At 39.9% G+C, this 16,259-nt stretch overlaps 1 protein-coding gene across 1 annotated transcript; it reads right to left on the minus strand.

The window, feature by feature from the left end:
• Window positions 1-490: 490 nt before the first annotated feature.
• On the minus strand, window positions 491-3,874 carry LOC111669979 (prostaglandin E2 receptor EP4 subtype-like). Its single transcript, XM_023426497.2, has 2 exons — window positions 2,780-3,874; window positions 491-1,554 (listed from the first exon to the last, which is right to left on the minus strand). The coding sequence occupies exons 1-2, from the start codon at window positions 3,590-3,592 to the stop codon at window positions 1,222-1,224; spliced, it is 1,146 nt and encodes a 381-aa protein (XP_023282265.1). The 5' UTR covers window positions 3,593-3,874; the 3' UTR covers window positions 491-1,221.
• Between the last annotated feature and the right edge of the window lie 12,385 nt (window positions 3,875-16,259).

Consider the following 16,259-nt stretch of genomic DNA (forward strand, 5'->3'; position numbering starts at 1 on the left):
AACATATGATCTGAATAATATAGTTAGAGGTCAAATAGAGAGTGATCGGTTGGTCAGTCAACATTCAGGTAAACATGCAAAATGTGCATGGTTCTAAAAAAGCATCTCAACACAAATGAAGAGTAAAGTTTTTAATAATACATGAATGAGTGTATTGGAGTTTAAATCGAGCAATTTCATTCATGGAAATTCATCTGGAAATTTATAATAAACTTAACTCACTGATTTGATCTGATCTGAACTCTATAACATTCTCTGAACTTTGTACTTCGTACCAAAATACGTCCCGCATACATTCTTTCCAGGGAACTTTCAAGAAATTATTAGGAAATAAATATTTTCTTGTGATATTGATGTAGATGCATCTTCATCTGCATCAACAGTAATGTAGTCATTTAGTAGAGCCCAAGTCCTGATCAGGTCCAAAGCGGCTAAAGACCAACTTACTTATTTGCTAAGTGATAGAGATTAAAGACAAACTCAGGCTCAGTTTTACTGCAAACAAGAATCTTTAATACAAACAGACGTCAGCAGCACATAGTCAGTGCTTTATCAAGTTCATATCAGTGTCTCTCCGAATGCAAAACTACCTCCCGAGGAGTTCCCCAAAGCCACGTCAGGTGTCTCATAAAAACAGCTGTGATGGGTCTCGCCCAGGTTTTCCTGCGATGTCTGTGCACTGCTATATGAAGACGTGACTTTTAATACTGGACCTTCCATGACTCACAGGTCAATTGAAAATTGTCTCTAGATGAAATGAGCTATTCATCTACCTGCAGGAGCTGTGTATCCCTGGAGCATCCAACTGATTCGTTCACATAAACTACAGGACGGACTAATGATGTGGACGGAGGAGCTGGAAGTGAGGGGAGAAAGAATGACGAAAAGTGCAACATCATCTGGATGTGATGGTAAGGAGGAGGGCGGAGCACTGAGTGGACAAGGAGAGGGTGGATGACAGTCAAAGTTACAGAATACAGGCTCAGTCATGTCTTATTGTTGCACCTCCGTAAGTCCCGTGTGCGTCATGCGTCTCCATACATGATATCAGAGCAGGCCTCCACTTTTATTCAATAAATAATCCTCCAGGAGCTCGGCCCAACTGTGGGCCACAGGCTCGTCACCGTCTTTCCATCTCACAGGTGACAGCTCTGAAACAGAGTCTGTGACGCTGCATCAAGCAGCAAACATTCATCAAACTTGTCTTCAGCCTGCAGTGTTTTAAGTCTGGTTGAGGCTCTCCGTGTCACATGGAGTGAATTTGACAGTAGCAGGCAGCTGAGTGATGATGTTTGCGCTGCACATCAGCTGGGTGAACACGTGGCTGTCCTTCATGATATCAGGATAAAACAGATTCCTTTGTGGTGTAGAGGAGGAACTACTTCGAGTGCTGCTGCTTCCCCTCGATAAACTGAGTAATCGTCGAAACAGAGACCTCCTGAGGAGGATGTAGATCCAGGGGTCGAGGATGGGGTTAACAGAGGCTATCCTGATGGCAGCCAGGTCAGCTCTGGGGTCGTGTTTTAACATGAAGCAGTTGGCAAACACACGGATCTAAAGGAGGAAAACTACAGTTACTACAGTTCAGATCTTCAGACTGTAAATAAGAGTTTTAACATGTGGTTAGATGTTTACAGGAATATCTCCTTTTATTTATCAAGTTTGAGGTTTTCCAATTCAAATTAACTTAGCAAGAAATATATTAGTTCTTAGGGCTTTATTATCAATGTATCTACAGATTTTTTTTTTGATTAATCGGTTAATTGTTTAGTCTATAAAATGTAAAAAAAAAAACATTGTGAAAAATGCCCAATACAATTTTCCTAAAGCCGGAGATGAACTGAAGAAAGTTTGACATTTTTGCTTGATATCAAATTAAATACCACTTCATTTCTGTCTATCAACTCATCAGTTAATGAACTATATGATCCCTCCTCAGAGTTTTAATGTCTATGAATTGTATTTCATAAGTTAAAAGAAAAACAAGATTTTTCCTTCTCAAACTGGTTTATTTCAATAGTTGAAAGGGCAAAACTATCAATTATATATCAGGAAATTTGAATCAATGGACAAAGCCCAGAAAATAAACACAATTTATAGTAGAAGAAATGTGTTTTTAATTCTCTCCCATCCTGTTAAACATCAGCTTCATATCATGGCCCCTTTGGAGGGCCCTGACCCCCAGGTAGGGAACCAATGGACTACATAAAATTACATTGCAAACTATAATTCCCTGTATCACAACCATATGGAGAGCTTATTAGATGAATATAAAATACATCTAAGTCAAAACTTTAAACTCATGTTGGCTAACACAGACACGAAATGTAGATAAAATGTCATAACTGCAGTGACATTTTTGGCAGTTTTCATCAGTTATTTATAGTTAGGTTCATGCCAGGTCAGGTTTTTTTTCCGGGTTATTAACGAACATTTTCCTGATGGACTGAAGGAAAAAATGTTGTAATGAAGGTGAAGTGATAACAGTCTTTGTTTCTGTCAATGATACAGCACTAATGATAAATAATATACGCTACTATGATAATATGCTCTGTTGGCTACAGTTCAGTTTTGCTTTTAATGCCAATTTTTATGCCTTTACTACTTATCATTGCTACTACTTCTCCGTTACATGTAGACTATCTGACAGCTAAAGTTAATAGGCTAGTTCGACTTCATTAATAGTTGCTGCTGCTGCTCCATGTGAAGTTAATGGGATGTGCAACTGCACCGACTGCTATTGCAAACAGTTAGTTTAATGAATTCCTACTTGACTCACCACCAGCGGGGCTGAACAGGCCAGGACCACCGCGGAGGTCATCACCAGCACCGCCATCATCTGCGTCTCTGCGGCCGAGGACAGAGCCCTCCACCTCTCCCGGACGCTGGCTCTGGTGACGGGCCGCTGCACCGTCCTCTGCCGCATCAGCAGCAGCGCTCCGGACACCGCCAGGTTCAGCACGATGGTCCCCAGGATGAGCAGCAGGCTGACGACGCCGTACAGCGCGGAGTAAGCGGCGGCTCGCGGCTTGTGCGTGTTCCAGTCGATGAAGCACCAGGTGCTGGACGACTGCAACAAGCTCCCCGCCATGCCGATCATCGGGAGGCAGCAGAAGACAATGTGACTGATGTAAATGGAGATGAGGAACTTTTGCGCAAAGCGTCTGTCCACCCCCCACCGCTGGTAGGTGTAGGGGCAGCAAATTGCCAGGTAGCGCTCTGCTGCCATGGCGAATATAATGCTCAGACCTGTTAAACCGAAGAACAGCAACAAAAACGATTGAAACTCGCAGACGTGTGAGTTTTTCAGCACATTCTGGTCCAGGTAGTTGGCTATAGTAAGCGGGCTGGCCAGACAGGTACCCAGCAAGTCCGTCACCGCCAGACCGCACACCAGCGTGTAGAAAGCGGAGGATTTTCTCTCCTGTCTCGATACTGAAAGGACGATTATTGCAATCAAATTCCCAATGGCGCCCCCAGCAAACATGAAAATAGGTAAAGCGATTGCTGTCTGGACGCTGACCGATTGTGAATGCAGAGGCATAGTTTCGTTAACGGAGACATATCCGTGCGTAAAGTTTGGGCTCTCCATCGCCACATGCACCCACCGGCTGGCGTTTGTCAGCGACTATACCTTTGGTCTGTTGTGAAATTGGGAGCGCATTTCCTCTTTAACCCCCTGCAATGAAAGATAAGGAGTCAGCATGGACATTTTCTCTGGTAGTCCCATCCCCTCATGCTTTCCAGTAACCCAGATGCTAGTTAACCACGAGGGATGTTGCGCGCAGCTGTGAGCCAAGGGGTGGGATGTTTCTAAATGTGCTGAACCACGCCTGACAGGATGGATGGGATGAACGCGACAGACGAAAAGGAAAATAGACAATTCTCTCTTTCAATTTCCGCTTCATGTCTCATCTGCCAGTGTTGGCGTCATCACAGCTTTGCATAGTTTGTGGCAGCTCTTAAGGAGGTCAAATTGAAGGGCTGGTGAGTAAAGAGCGAGGCTGAAGAGACTTCAGCAGACTTTTCTCACCCAGTTACACATGAGTCATATGTGGGCGCAGGGAGGTTTGTGGCAAATGCAACAGTTAGTCCTGCACAACTCACTCAGTTTGCATTCAGAAAGCTTGGACATGGTCACTGCTAAGGTGATAAAAAATGATAGTTTCTTAATAAATGATTGCAAGTTGTGATTAACATCCTAATAAGTCTAATGCATTTATAAGGCAGTAATAATGACAAGGTTTGGTTTTTTAAATTGTGAAAAATCCCTTTTACTCATTGTACTTTGTAACTGGAAAATAACTGCAAAGTAGCCGGACTAAAATTGATTGATTATCATGTTCTTAATAGATTACCAACATTTATAGCTGCATTACTGCCAAACAAAAATGATAAACTGATCAATAAAGAATTAGAAATGCTCCATTAACCATTACCAGCCTCTTATAAAGAATAGAAAAGCTTATTGTAAATTTTCATCAAGTAAAATGTAGTCTTTCACCCAACAACAGTGTTAGCTTTAAACATTTAACCTCTGTTTAGTGCTGCGCAGCTGTTGATCTTGTTTATGTGTCAAAGTGTCTCCTCATAATGTTTGTGAATTGTGCAGCGAGTCCGGTTTTCACAGAGCCAGAATTCTTGCAGTCAAAGCCTCTAAAGTATTTATTTACTCACAGTTGTTTACATGCAAATATCTAAACCTCCAACAGTCACTGCTGCTGAGTCCATGTCTCACTTTTAAAGTGTGTAACCAGCTTTAACTTGGTGCACAAAGGTCAAAATTCTCCAAGAAATAATTGAATGATTTGTTTCAACCCCTGTGTAACATCAGCATGTGCACATGAATTGAAAAGTTAGATGAAATCGATGTTAAACTCAAACATGTTTCCCTCTATTGTGCAGGTTTCGCACGTTGTTCTTTAATTTAATTAATTCCAGTGTCTGTGGGGCAGAAGTTAGGATTGTGTCAGGAATGTTGACACGTTCCCCACACGGTACTAAAACCAGTGATGACAGCATCATCAAAACACATGAATTACAGAACTGCATCACTTTTAGTTTACCTCTTTAGTTTTGATTTGACTGAATTTTCGATGAAGTTGCGGAAAATTTAATTAAACACATGAACGTATGATTGGATGAAACAAGAGACCGTGATTGTGTTCCAGTATGCTGCTGTGGTTGGTATTTTCGTCAGTGCAGCACACAGCTTTGTCCCAAACAGAGATGACTGTAAATGGTTGTGAGGAACAACAGAGGGCTGATGGACAACGAGAACACAGGGGACGTCAGTGCACTTAGTCTGCTCCGACTCTCCAGCCATCACACATTCATTACAGCGTGACTTATGTTTACAGTGAGGAGCAGCGGAGAGGGGTCTCAGTCTGCAGCCAACCTTAAAAGACAAAATACAACACCTCTCTGAGAGGTAAACCGCTGCTGCTCATCTCTGCTGCAGACAAAGGAGAGCTGGCAGAGTCTAAAAAAACAAACCACTTAAGCGATACCAAAGCTCGGAAACTCCAACATGTCCTTAAGGTGAATCATGGAATGTACAAGACGTACCTCTTTTGGTTTATAGCTTATTGAATGTCATAAAGGTAATTCATTTAGAGCAAATGCACTTAAAGTGTATTATCTATGTCTGTGGTTTCTGCAGTGGGCAGCAGCTATAAAATTGTAGGTGCATACTATATGACTAAGCTGCAAAACAGAACTCAATACACTATCCCCTTAAAAGGTCGTTATACCTTTCTCTACCCTCATCCTAACAGATGAATCAGCACTTGACATCACAACCAGAAGACTTTTTCACCCACTATTCTAAAATATTTACACAAAACCTTTTTATTTTTATCACATTTTATATAACAATAACTTTACATTTACTTCCCGTAAAACACTGTATCGTTAGTGGTTACTTCAGCCCTGTTCCCAATTGGGTGATGTCAGTACAGCTCTGAATCCATGTGTTAGTGCAATCAAACCATTCTTTGAGAGATGGGCTGTGATCCATTGCTCAAGAAAACCAAAGATTATTTTCATTATTGAGTAATCGTTTAGTCTCCTAAATGTCAAAAGATAATTAAGAATGTCCATCACAATTTCCCAGTGCTCAAACTGAAATCTTCAAACTATTTGTTGGTTCAACTAGCAGACCAAATCCTAAAGATACTCAAAGGCCACTGTCATAATTCACCACTTGTTTTTGCCTACAGTGCTATCCTGGTGTTGGACTGACCATTGGCCATACAAGGATAAATCTGCATCAGCGGATCATAAAAAAGGATTGGGCTCACTGGCCAATCACAATCAGCTTTCAACCCTCACTGACCCAACTCCAAAACACCACATCCCACTTGTTTGAGTTGCCGGTTGAACCAGGACTGGCTTCCTTAGTAGTTGTGACATCACAAATCATGCTCGGTGGTACACCCTTTAATTTAGATATAGCTCTCTGAACACACATTGTTCTGTACAATGAACGTCAAATATCCATTAGAAGCGGAAATGAAATATTTTTTTTGAGTCGAGGGGGACTTTAAACCTGCACTAACGGATTATTTTAGCCCATTGGGGGCAGAAAGGGCAAGAAAGAAGTTGTGAACGCATCATCATTCAAATATACATTTTTAGAGGGACCCTGTGAAAATGTTATTTTAAGACCTTAACTGTTTTATTTATTATCTTTTTTGTAAAGTTCTGTTTAATCAAACACAAAAATCCCTCAGACAATGTGGCTTTGCACCACAGAAGGACTGTGAGGCTTTCATTATCAGTAGCTGACACTTATTTTCTTTAATCATCAATCGAAATTAGTGAACAAAATGTCAGAAAATAGTGAAAAATGCCCATTAAGTTAACATATTCAAATTTCTTTTGTTGTCTCAAACCCAAGCATGTTGAGTTTAACATAGAAAACTGGGAAAATAGCAAATATTCACATTTGAGAATTGGGAAGCAGGTACAAGTGAATTTTATTTAAGTTACTTAAACAATTAATCACTTATCAAAATTGCTGCCCATTAATTGTCTGTCAATCAACTTTTGATTAATCAACTGATCATCTAAGATGATCCGTTGACTGGTTGTGGTCTGTTTCTGCGTACGTCTGGGAAAACAATGAAACTGTCATGGAAGAGTGGGAGTCAGTAGGAACCATTAGGAGGTTAAACCAAACATGTATAACACAAGTGATGCAGAAAAGAGAAAATAAATAAAGAAATGATGATGTTGAGATCATTATCATATTCCCCCAAGTATTTCAAACTAAGCATAATAAAACACTATAAGTCACCAGCAGCATGAGCACAAAGTTCTCCACCATTAAAGGACCAGCTATTCAACACTGTAGTGTTAGTATTGCATTGTATTGTATTGCTCTGATAAACCTTTTGGTGTAAAAGGAGTTTAGGCATTTGGGGTAAGAGGGACACAAAACTCTGCCCTTCCCTGGAAGTGAGATAAACTGATTCCCTGGGTCCTCAAAGGCACAAAGGAATCAGAAGTCAAGTATGTTCAGAGGACTTGCATACGCAGATTTTAGTCAAAAACAACACAAGATAAAAAAAAAAAATTAGAGTAAAATAAACTTGAGTAAAATAAACTAATTATTCACAAGAAGGAAGACTTCAGTGGGCAGAGCAAAAAACCCAAATAGGACTGATTAGGTTCAGTGAAAAAACACTAGTGATGAGTGAAGAGGGAGCCACTCCGTTCGGTCCTGCAACTTTAAGGGAGTGAAACACATTTAAATGGAGTGCAGGTGACATACAAGGCAGCGAGGCCGTCGTCCCTCCCAAGAAGAACAACAGCATCATGTGTCCCATCATGCCCCTGAAATCATGTTTATAAACAAATCATTTTCAGCAACGAAATGTGATGACGATTACATTTTCTACTAACATAATGAGGAAATCTTTTTAAATTAATGTATTATATTTTCCAATTTGCAAAAGTGTTGATACTGAACGTATCAAGCATTTCTTTTTAAGATGCATCCTAAAACACAAGACAATTACAACATGCAAAATTAGGATGATGATATTATTGATGAATTTGAAATTCTCCCTGCAGATTTGACTCATTTATTGCAAATTCATGCAGTTGGAGAAACAAGAAACTGAACAAGTCTTTGATTACTTCACAAATTATATTAAAAATAAAAATAAAAGACTGGATGTAATTCTGTAAATCTGCTTTCATTTCCAGAGCAGCTGCAGTTTTGATTAAATTCAGTGGAGACTGAGTTATTTAAACCAGTATGTCTAAGCAGGACCTCCACAGAGAGAGACTCCAGTGGTCCACAGTTAAATGTGAAAAGACTTAAGTTGTTGTGTTAACAGTTTAAGAGAAATTATTCCCAGCTACAGTAAATTATGATTCTTATGTTGCACTCTCATCGCTTGACAGTTTTATGACCCTGAGGGGAATAGAGTACATCACAAATCAGCGATCAACATCAAATCAACAAATGTCTTCCTGTGCCTCTGTGACAGCTCTTCTCATAGCTTCTCATATGAATGTTTGTGACTGATCAGAAGTTTGGTAGTTAATCTGTGACATTGAAAATAACCAATAATCTGTCAAAATGAGATTAAAAGCAAGTAACCATCATAATGGATAGATCAGTTAAAACCTATTCCTATGAACCGTTTCCCATGGTGATTAATGCACCAAACAGTCTACTCCTCATGTTCACAATAAGTTCTATTTTACTTCAAATTTCTCGTTGCCTTTCGTTTCTGCTGGTTGAAATATTTTATCTTTGTTTTTATAGCGCCAATATTAGTTAGTTCATTGATTCCAATGTAAACAAAACCATTTGGATCTAATGTGTAAATAACAGCAGTTTGAAAGATTATTCTTGGTTCTTAATTGTTGTGTGTGCCACTTTCAATGTGAACCTTGATGTTGTTTTAATCACAAATGGGTATGTTGTTGCAATACCAGACTCAAATCAACTCGTGTACATGCGTGGAGTGCCAAAACAAACAAATGCAGTACTGAGTTCCCTGGAACTGAAAGATGCTAAAATGCCGGAAGCCAGTAAAGATTTCGTCTGAATACCTACTCATCGTTTGCACACTTTTGAGAAATGTTGTCACTCCAGGTTTTCCGAGATCCTCTTTATCGACATTCAATGATCTGCTGGGGAAAGACAACTCCTGTCTAACTTCAGAGCAGCTTCTTTCATTCTTTTCATCCTTGTCGGCTATAGCAGATATGATATCTTTCTTGAATAAAGGAAGATCTGTAACTCAACCCCTTTTTTGTTATTGTTAGGTGGTTATGACCAGAGCATGACCATAAGTTCAGAAATATTTTTTGAACGTAGAGGATAAGATGACGACAAATGCTGATCTGACTCCAGCACTCACAGGAAGTGAAGCGATGTAGTTCATGGGAAAAAATATTCAAGCAACACTGCTTTCTGGTAATCCATCTACCACCACGGACTATTACTATGATTTAAAAAATGTTTAGCTGGAGGGAGTCATATCTGGACAATATAAAGGTTCAACTTCCATGTTTCATTAATTTCCCCTTGGGGATAAATAAAGTATCTATCCATCTATATATCTATGTTTCTGTTTCTCTGCACTTCCCAATAACCCTTTATGTTCCAATTAATTTCTGTTGATGCCGTTTGAGTCGAGCTGAATAAAATATCAATTAAAGTGCCACCCCGTCACTCTGGGTTTAAATCTTATCTGAGATTTTTCCACATGAAAGCTGTTCACATATTTCATTCTGGACCGAAGTGGTAGAGCGACAGCTCATCAAAAATCACACAAAATTTATTTCTCTGGTTTCTCTGGTAAATCATGTAAACCTTCAGCATTTTGGTATAAGCTAGCCCCCTGTCATTCTGTTTGAGCAATACACATACTCATGCACTTGGTCACTTAATTTACTGCAGATCCATCTGGAGAACAGATGCTGGGACTGTTGTCTGTCTGATTTTTAGTTTTTTCATCCAAAAAGAATAATCAGTGGAACATCCCATTTACTGTGTTTGGAGGTTCACCAAAGGCAACCATTAAAAGAAATAACACAATATCCTATTGGCTCTATTGTGAAAGTAAAATGATCTTATAGTTAAATAAGCCTTTGTAAGAGTTTGTAAGAGTCACAGTGAGCAGGTAGGAGTTCAGTGTTGGGAGATGACTGATATTAGCACTTAACCCGAGTCCTTAAGAGTCCAAATACTGTGTTGTGGTCAGACAAAATTTAATCCAAGCAAATAAAGAACAAGCTGATCCATCATGAATTATAGTGTTTCTAACTTGCTTACACATTAAAATTGAAACGCAGTCACTGAAACCAGAAACTCATGTACCAAATCCCTAAACCAAAAATGCAGAATTGCAAGCACAAGTTCTGCTTTACACTCGGTCTTCAATTCTAAATCTGACTTTTCACACAGTTCTCTGCATTAGTCACAACTTTCAAAATTAAAATCTCTCGTGTCCCTTTGGAAAAAGCAGTCATGATGACAAGCTTTATTTACCAACCAACACAGGTGTAAACACTAGTCACTTATTTGTTTACTCACACATGAGCTCTTCTGTTATGGGGGAATACGGAGGTCAATGATGACGCAAGAGCCAGAGGTCAAGGAGTGAGAGAAAGAGGAAGTAGAGGAGGGCGAGCATGAGAAAGGGCAGTTTCCTCAGATGACATCAGGTCGACCATGTGCTCAACACTGGATTGAGTATGAAGGAGGATGGGCAGAGAGTTCATCCAAACCTTAGCCACCACACAGTTGCATCTATCATACGTATACGTGCAGAAATGAGAACGGGTAAGTTGCCTACCTTCGACGCTATGCGACTGCCCTTGATGCTTGTACGTATACTGTAGTGTACTGCAGTCCAACATGTCAGCGTGTTACCGATAGACGACCAGGCCATGGTGGAAGACACAAATCTTTTCCCTCATCAATCTACACTCAATACCCCATAATGACAAAGTGAAAACAGAATTTTAGAATTGTTTTGCTTATTTATTAGGAGGAAAAATTTTAATATCACATTGACAAAAGTATTCAGACCAGCTTTGTTATGACACTTGCTCAAGAGCCTCCCATTTCTCTTGATCAGAGTTGAGAACTTTTCTACACCTTGATTGGGGACCACCTGTGGTCAATTAAGCTGATTGGACATGATTTGAAAAGAAACACACCTGTCTATAGTGTTTTGTGTTGAGCACATCAGTGTTGTTGTTGGTTGGGCAGAAAGAGCACTTCATGCCGTGTGTCATTTTGAGGAAAGAGGAAACTCTTGTGAATGCAGAGCTTTGCTCCTTCCTGGAGATGGTTGGAGTTTTGTGTTTTGAGACAATAAGCCATAAATGTGTGTAAACAACTAAGTGCCGTGACCCTGAATTTTCTAAAACATTGACATTATATTTGTTTAATTCTCTGTATGTTACCCAGAATATTGTACTTGAAACAACTAAAGTTTCACTGTCACATTACCTAACATTATGTAGTTGTATTTGAACTCACTGAGCACACTGGTTTGACTGGTTTGATTATTTCTGGCTTGTTAATGAGAGAGGTAAGAGGAGAATGGTCGGACTGGTTGGATCTGAGAGAACGGCTACAGTAACGCAGATAACCACTTTTTTGTGTGGTGAGTAGAGAAGCTTCTCAGGATGAACAACACATCAAACCTCGATTTGGACGGAGTATGACAAGCAGGAGATCGCATCAGGTTCTAGTCCAGGCCGCTGTTGGTGTAATGGCGTCCCTCCCTGTCATGGTTTTGAGTTTCGGTCCGCTCATTCATCCTTTCATTCATTCATTCATCATTCTAATTCTGCTGTCATTCACCTTTCCCACCTGCAGAATCACCTGACCTGCTCCTCCTCCCCACTCACCTGCCCACCTGTCCCCCATTTCCTCATTAGCTCCTCAGTATACATACCGGTCTGTTTCCACTTGCTCTCTGCCAGGTCGTCTCTGTGCCATGTGCCGGTCCAGTACGCTGTTCTGTGCCTTCCTGGTTTGGTGCTTATTCTGTTTTAGACCTTGCCTGTGTTTTTTTTTTTTGTTTTTTTCTTCTCCACCCTTTGGACTTTGTTCGCCTGCTTGAATTTTTGTACCCTAGTTTTTTTTCTTAGTGAAGACTCTTTACTTTTACATCTGCCTCCTGAGTCGTGCTCATGGGTCCCTTTTCTGCGAGCCGTGACACTCCCCATATACGGCTCTGTTTACAGTTGTAAAGACACACAGGAGCTTGGCGTTCAGCCACACTGTCACTAGCCACCTTGTTTCTCCTGAGGTATTTTTACACTGGTAAAAGCCAGTCAGCTGTTTGTACATGTCATCTACATGCAAACACAGGCAGAAATAAAACAAAAACCCTTTCAGTGTCCTGTATGACAATAAATGCAAACAAAGGTGTCTCTGTGGAAACAGTAGTGGGGGACATATCGAGAACACAATGCTGTTAATGTGGGCACATTCAAAGACGCATGTTAAGAGAAAGGCAACAGCTGTACTCTGGTCTGTTCATTAAGTAACTCTTCTAATATACATAAATTTAAACACCAGCAAACTGGAAAACATCTGGATTTGGACAGGACCAGGCTGATGTTTAGCTTTAGTGCCAAATGTTTTTTAGTTTATCCAGCGCGGTTCTAAATCTCTTTCATCTACACAAGAGGTCACACAGTTTCCACAACACAGAGAGGAACATGTAATCCTTCTGTTAAAGTTTAAAAATGAAACGCGCAACAGCAGCAGATTTGCTGTCCCACATTATATGAAGTGGAATGTGGGAAACACTTGACCGCGTTAGAGTAATCTGACTGAGACTTGCTCAGATCAACATATTGGAGAGCTGCTCATGTATTTGATGTTATCATTCACATCCTGTGAATTGGGAAAAAATGTTTGTACACGTACTGTAAATATGATCATCATCACGTAATGTTACAGGTCACATAATTGACGTTTAGCTGACGTCCAAGAATCGGCTAACAATTACAATTAAAAGCAACGTGACAAAGGAAACATGTTTAAAAAGTCAGGGAATATGTTCAAAACAAATATGTGATGCACTTGGCTGTGCCTCGATGCCAAAGAATGAAATGTAAGCCAGCTTGAGCCCATATATGGATGCTGGACTCGGCTGTGGGTTTTACGGTCGTGGACTTTGGTCCATGGTCCAATTTAGGTTGAGAATCAGCTCCAGTTAGCAGCTCTCAGGTTCATTTTGGACCAGTGTAAGATTGTTCCGGTTCATCCCAGACATGGTATGAGCTCAGTCTTAATATGGATTTCAGCATCCTGAACCAGTGTTTGGTGGCTATTTTATAAACTGAGACTGAGACTGCGTTTTTAAAATTACTACTTTAAGGTCAACAAAAACTATGAAATTCAGAGTTCAGTATTTGCTATTGTAAGTCCTGGCAGCGTTACAAAACCTTTTGAAACTCCATTTAGACCTTCATGTTGTTAAAAAAAATAACATTTGCAGGAAGTGCAATTGACAAGTTAACTGAACAAATCAAATATGAAAAAACTTCTGAAAGTATCACCTCCAAAATTAGGACCAGGCATGACTGTATATGTGCATATATGACCATGTGATGCATGGACCGATGACAAAGCATCCAATACACACGGTGTAACAAATCCCTCAGTGCATCGGAGCCTCCCAGAGCTCAGCTACAGTGTGTGTGTATGTGTGAGAGAGATAGTCTTTTGACTTCTTCGCTGTCACTGTCGGGAAATGACAGGCTACTGTAACTGTTATCCCACAGTTGTAGTTCTTGTTAAAAGGGAAACACGAGACCTCCTCAGTGTTGTGATGACAGTAACCTACATGAACTTTTCCTGTCTTTCTTCAGATTCACTGTTAAAGTGGATTAAATCTGGTATTTCATGTCCTCAGGTTGCTGGAGTCTGTACCATTCTGCCAAATCTGCTGTCGTGACCTAAATATTCAGGGTTTGCATATTATTTTGATTTTAAAAGAATCCCACTCATTTAGAGGAGATTTTGGGAAAGCTGTGCTTAATCTGACATAAAACTCTTCCTGTTCTGGGGGTTTTCAAAAAATTAGCTTCACTTTCTGAGAAAATGTTTCTTCAGGCAAAAAGCCTCTTTGTTAACTTAAATATCACGTCACCAGCGGTCTGGTTCAAAACATGTATCTGAGAAAATGCATCGCGTGCACGTTCAACATGGAAACCACGAGGGGGGTCTGACAGCTAGAGAGAGAAAGTGACTTCCTCTGTATCTGTAGTATTTTCAGCTTTCTGAGAAACATTTCTGACTGTGTATGCAAATTAAAAGCAGTGGTAGAAGAAGTGTTCAGACAAACTGGAGTAAAAGTAGCCTAACAATACCGCAAGGACTTTTACAAGCAAATTTTCTGCATTTAAAATGTTAATTATTTACAAAATCTAGCCCACTACAGTTTTCAAAAGTAAATGTAGTCATTAAGTACTTGGCGAAAAAAACCCTTTTAGGAGACTCTCATGAAAAGAATTACACCATAAGTTGTCTCACACCCTCTTGCGGTCGTCTGAGACAGCATCACTGTTTGCAAACGCCACAAAATGACATGTTTATGTTAAAGTGGCAAAGCCCATTGGAGCTAAGGAGGAAGTCAGGGGACATTATGTAGCAACAAAGTCCACATCTGGAGGAAGTTGAGGTGTATAGATCGATTGACAAAACACTGTAAGCTTCCTGTTTCAAACTGACGGTCTTTGTTTCTTTAACCATGAATATGATTGTTCTATTTATCTATTATTCAGTTATCATTGTAACCACGGTTGTCAAGGTCCTCTAACCTCAAATCAGTATAACCACGATCTTTCCCTCAACCCCACCAAGTTCTTTTACTAAGTTTTAATAAACCTTTACTATAGTGCTGTTAAATTGTAAAAGGGTTAATTATTCATTTCTCATCCATGATTTTTTTTTCTTTTCCGTGGCATATCTCTTGCCGCCGGAGGTTGTATCAGAAGACAACCTATATAGTTGTTCAGGGTGGAGAACTTGTTGCCTTTTACAATTATCATATAAAGCACTGTCCAAAGGTTTTAGGTATTTTAGATTATCATCCATCACACAATATCATCAGGGATGAGCGTCTGGTCGGTCCCAAATTCATTCTGCAGACAAAAGAACAAGGAGTCCTGCAGCACGTTTGTGTATTTGGTTGTGTTGTGAGTATTTGCAGCGCACATGTTGTCAAACTGACGAAGATGTTTTCTGAATCATCTGTGTTTTGTCTATTTGCATGTGTTTTCTTAAGTTGTTTTTCTTCCCAACTCAGGCTGCGTTTGTGTTAAAAGAATTCTTCATAGGTCATCGCACAGACCAACAGGAAGTGATAAGAGGAGGTGAATAATGATGAATATTCCAGTGTGTTATATATATTTCATTCTCAGGGGAGTGCCTCAAAAAATGGGACAAAGATACAGACTAATGATTTTTCTCACCAAACTTTTGATTACCAGGAAACGGGGGACTGCAGTACAAAATCAATGGCAGCTCCTTCACCAAACTCAAAGGCTGAAACAACTGAGGTTATGACTGCCTGAATAAAAGAACATGAACTGTGGTTTGTTTAGCCGGAAAGTGACTGATAACTTTGGCCCCACACATACACAAGGTTAGTTTGAAAAAAATGATAATAATATTGCTCTTCAGTGTGAGTTGACAAGTTTACTCAGCGGTTCACGAAAGTGAGTCATTAAAATGACACGTGTGCCGTCATTCATGAACAGTGAGGGGTGCTTTATAGGAGCAATCCAAACATTTCTGCACATGTTCAGTTTAGTCATCACATAGTCAAGTACTAGGCTTGTGAACACAGTTGCATAATGTTGTCTGTGACTCTGGGGGGTTTGAGACCCTGATGTAGTCATGGTGATTGTCTCTCCTCCCACTCAAAACATGGGTTGTGACCAAAATCACTCCCTATTTACTATAGTGACCTATATTTATTGTCTGTCTGCCATTTAAGTATAGCATATATATATATATATATATATATATATATATATATACATATATATAAAATATATATATAAAATGTAAGTGTTGAGTGTCTAATACACGGAGTAGTGAATGAGTGAAAGGGGGGGCTGGGGGTGATTTTGGACCCAGCCATCAGTTTTTAACAGAAAGCCTGCATCACAAAGTGGAGTGAATCCTGTTGTGTTTTTGGTGACTTTTCCTCTGCCATCATGAGATTCACACACGTGGTTTGAAGCGACATGTCTTG

This window comes from Seriola lalandi, unplaced genomic scaffold, assembly GCF_002814215.2.
Source record: "Seriola lalandi dorsalis isolate HSWRI2012SDOR001 ecotype SW California unplaced genomic scaffold, Sedor1 jcf7180002054829, whole genome shotgun sequence".
NCBI lineage: Eukaryota > Metazoa > Chordata > Actinopteri > Carangiformes > Carangidae > Seriola > Seriola lalandi.

Coding starts and splice junctions, on each gene's coding strand:
- LOC111669979 (XM_023426497.2), bottom strand. CDS start 3,592: ATGGAGAGCCCAAACTTTACGCACGGATATGTCTCCGTTAACGAAACT. Junction 1,555..2,779: donor CCTGTTCAGCCCCGCTGGTG/GTGAGTCAAGTA, acceptor TTCCTCCTTTAG/ATCCGTGTGTTTGCCAACTG.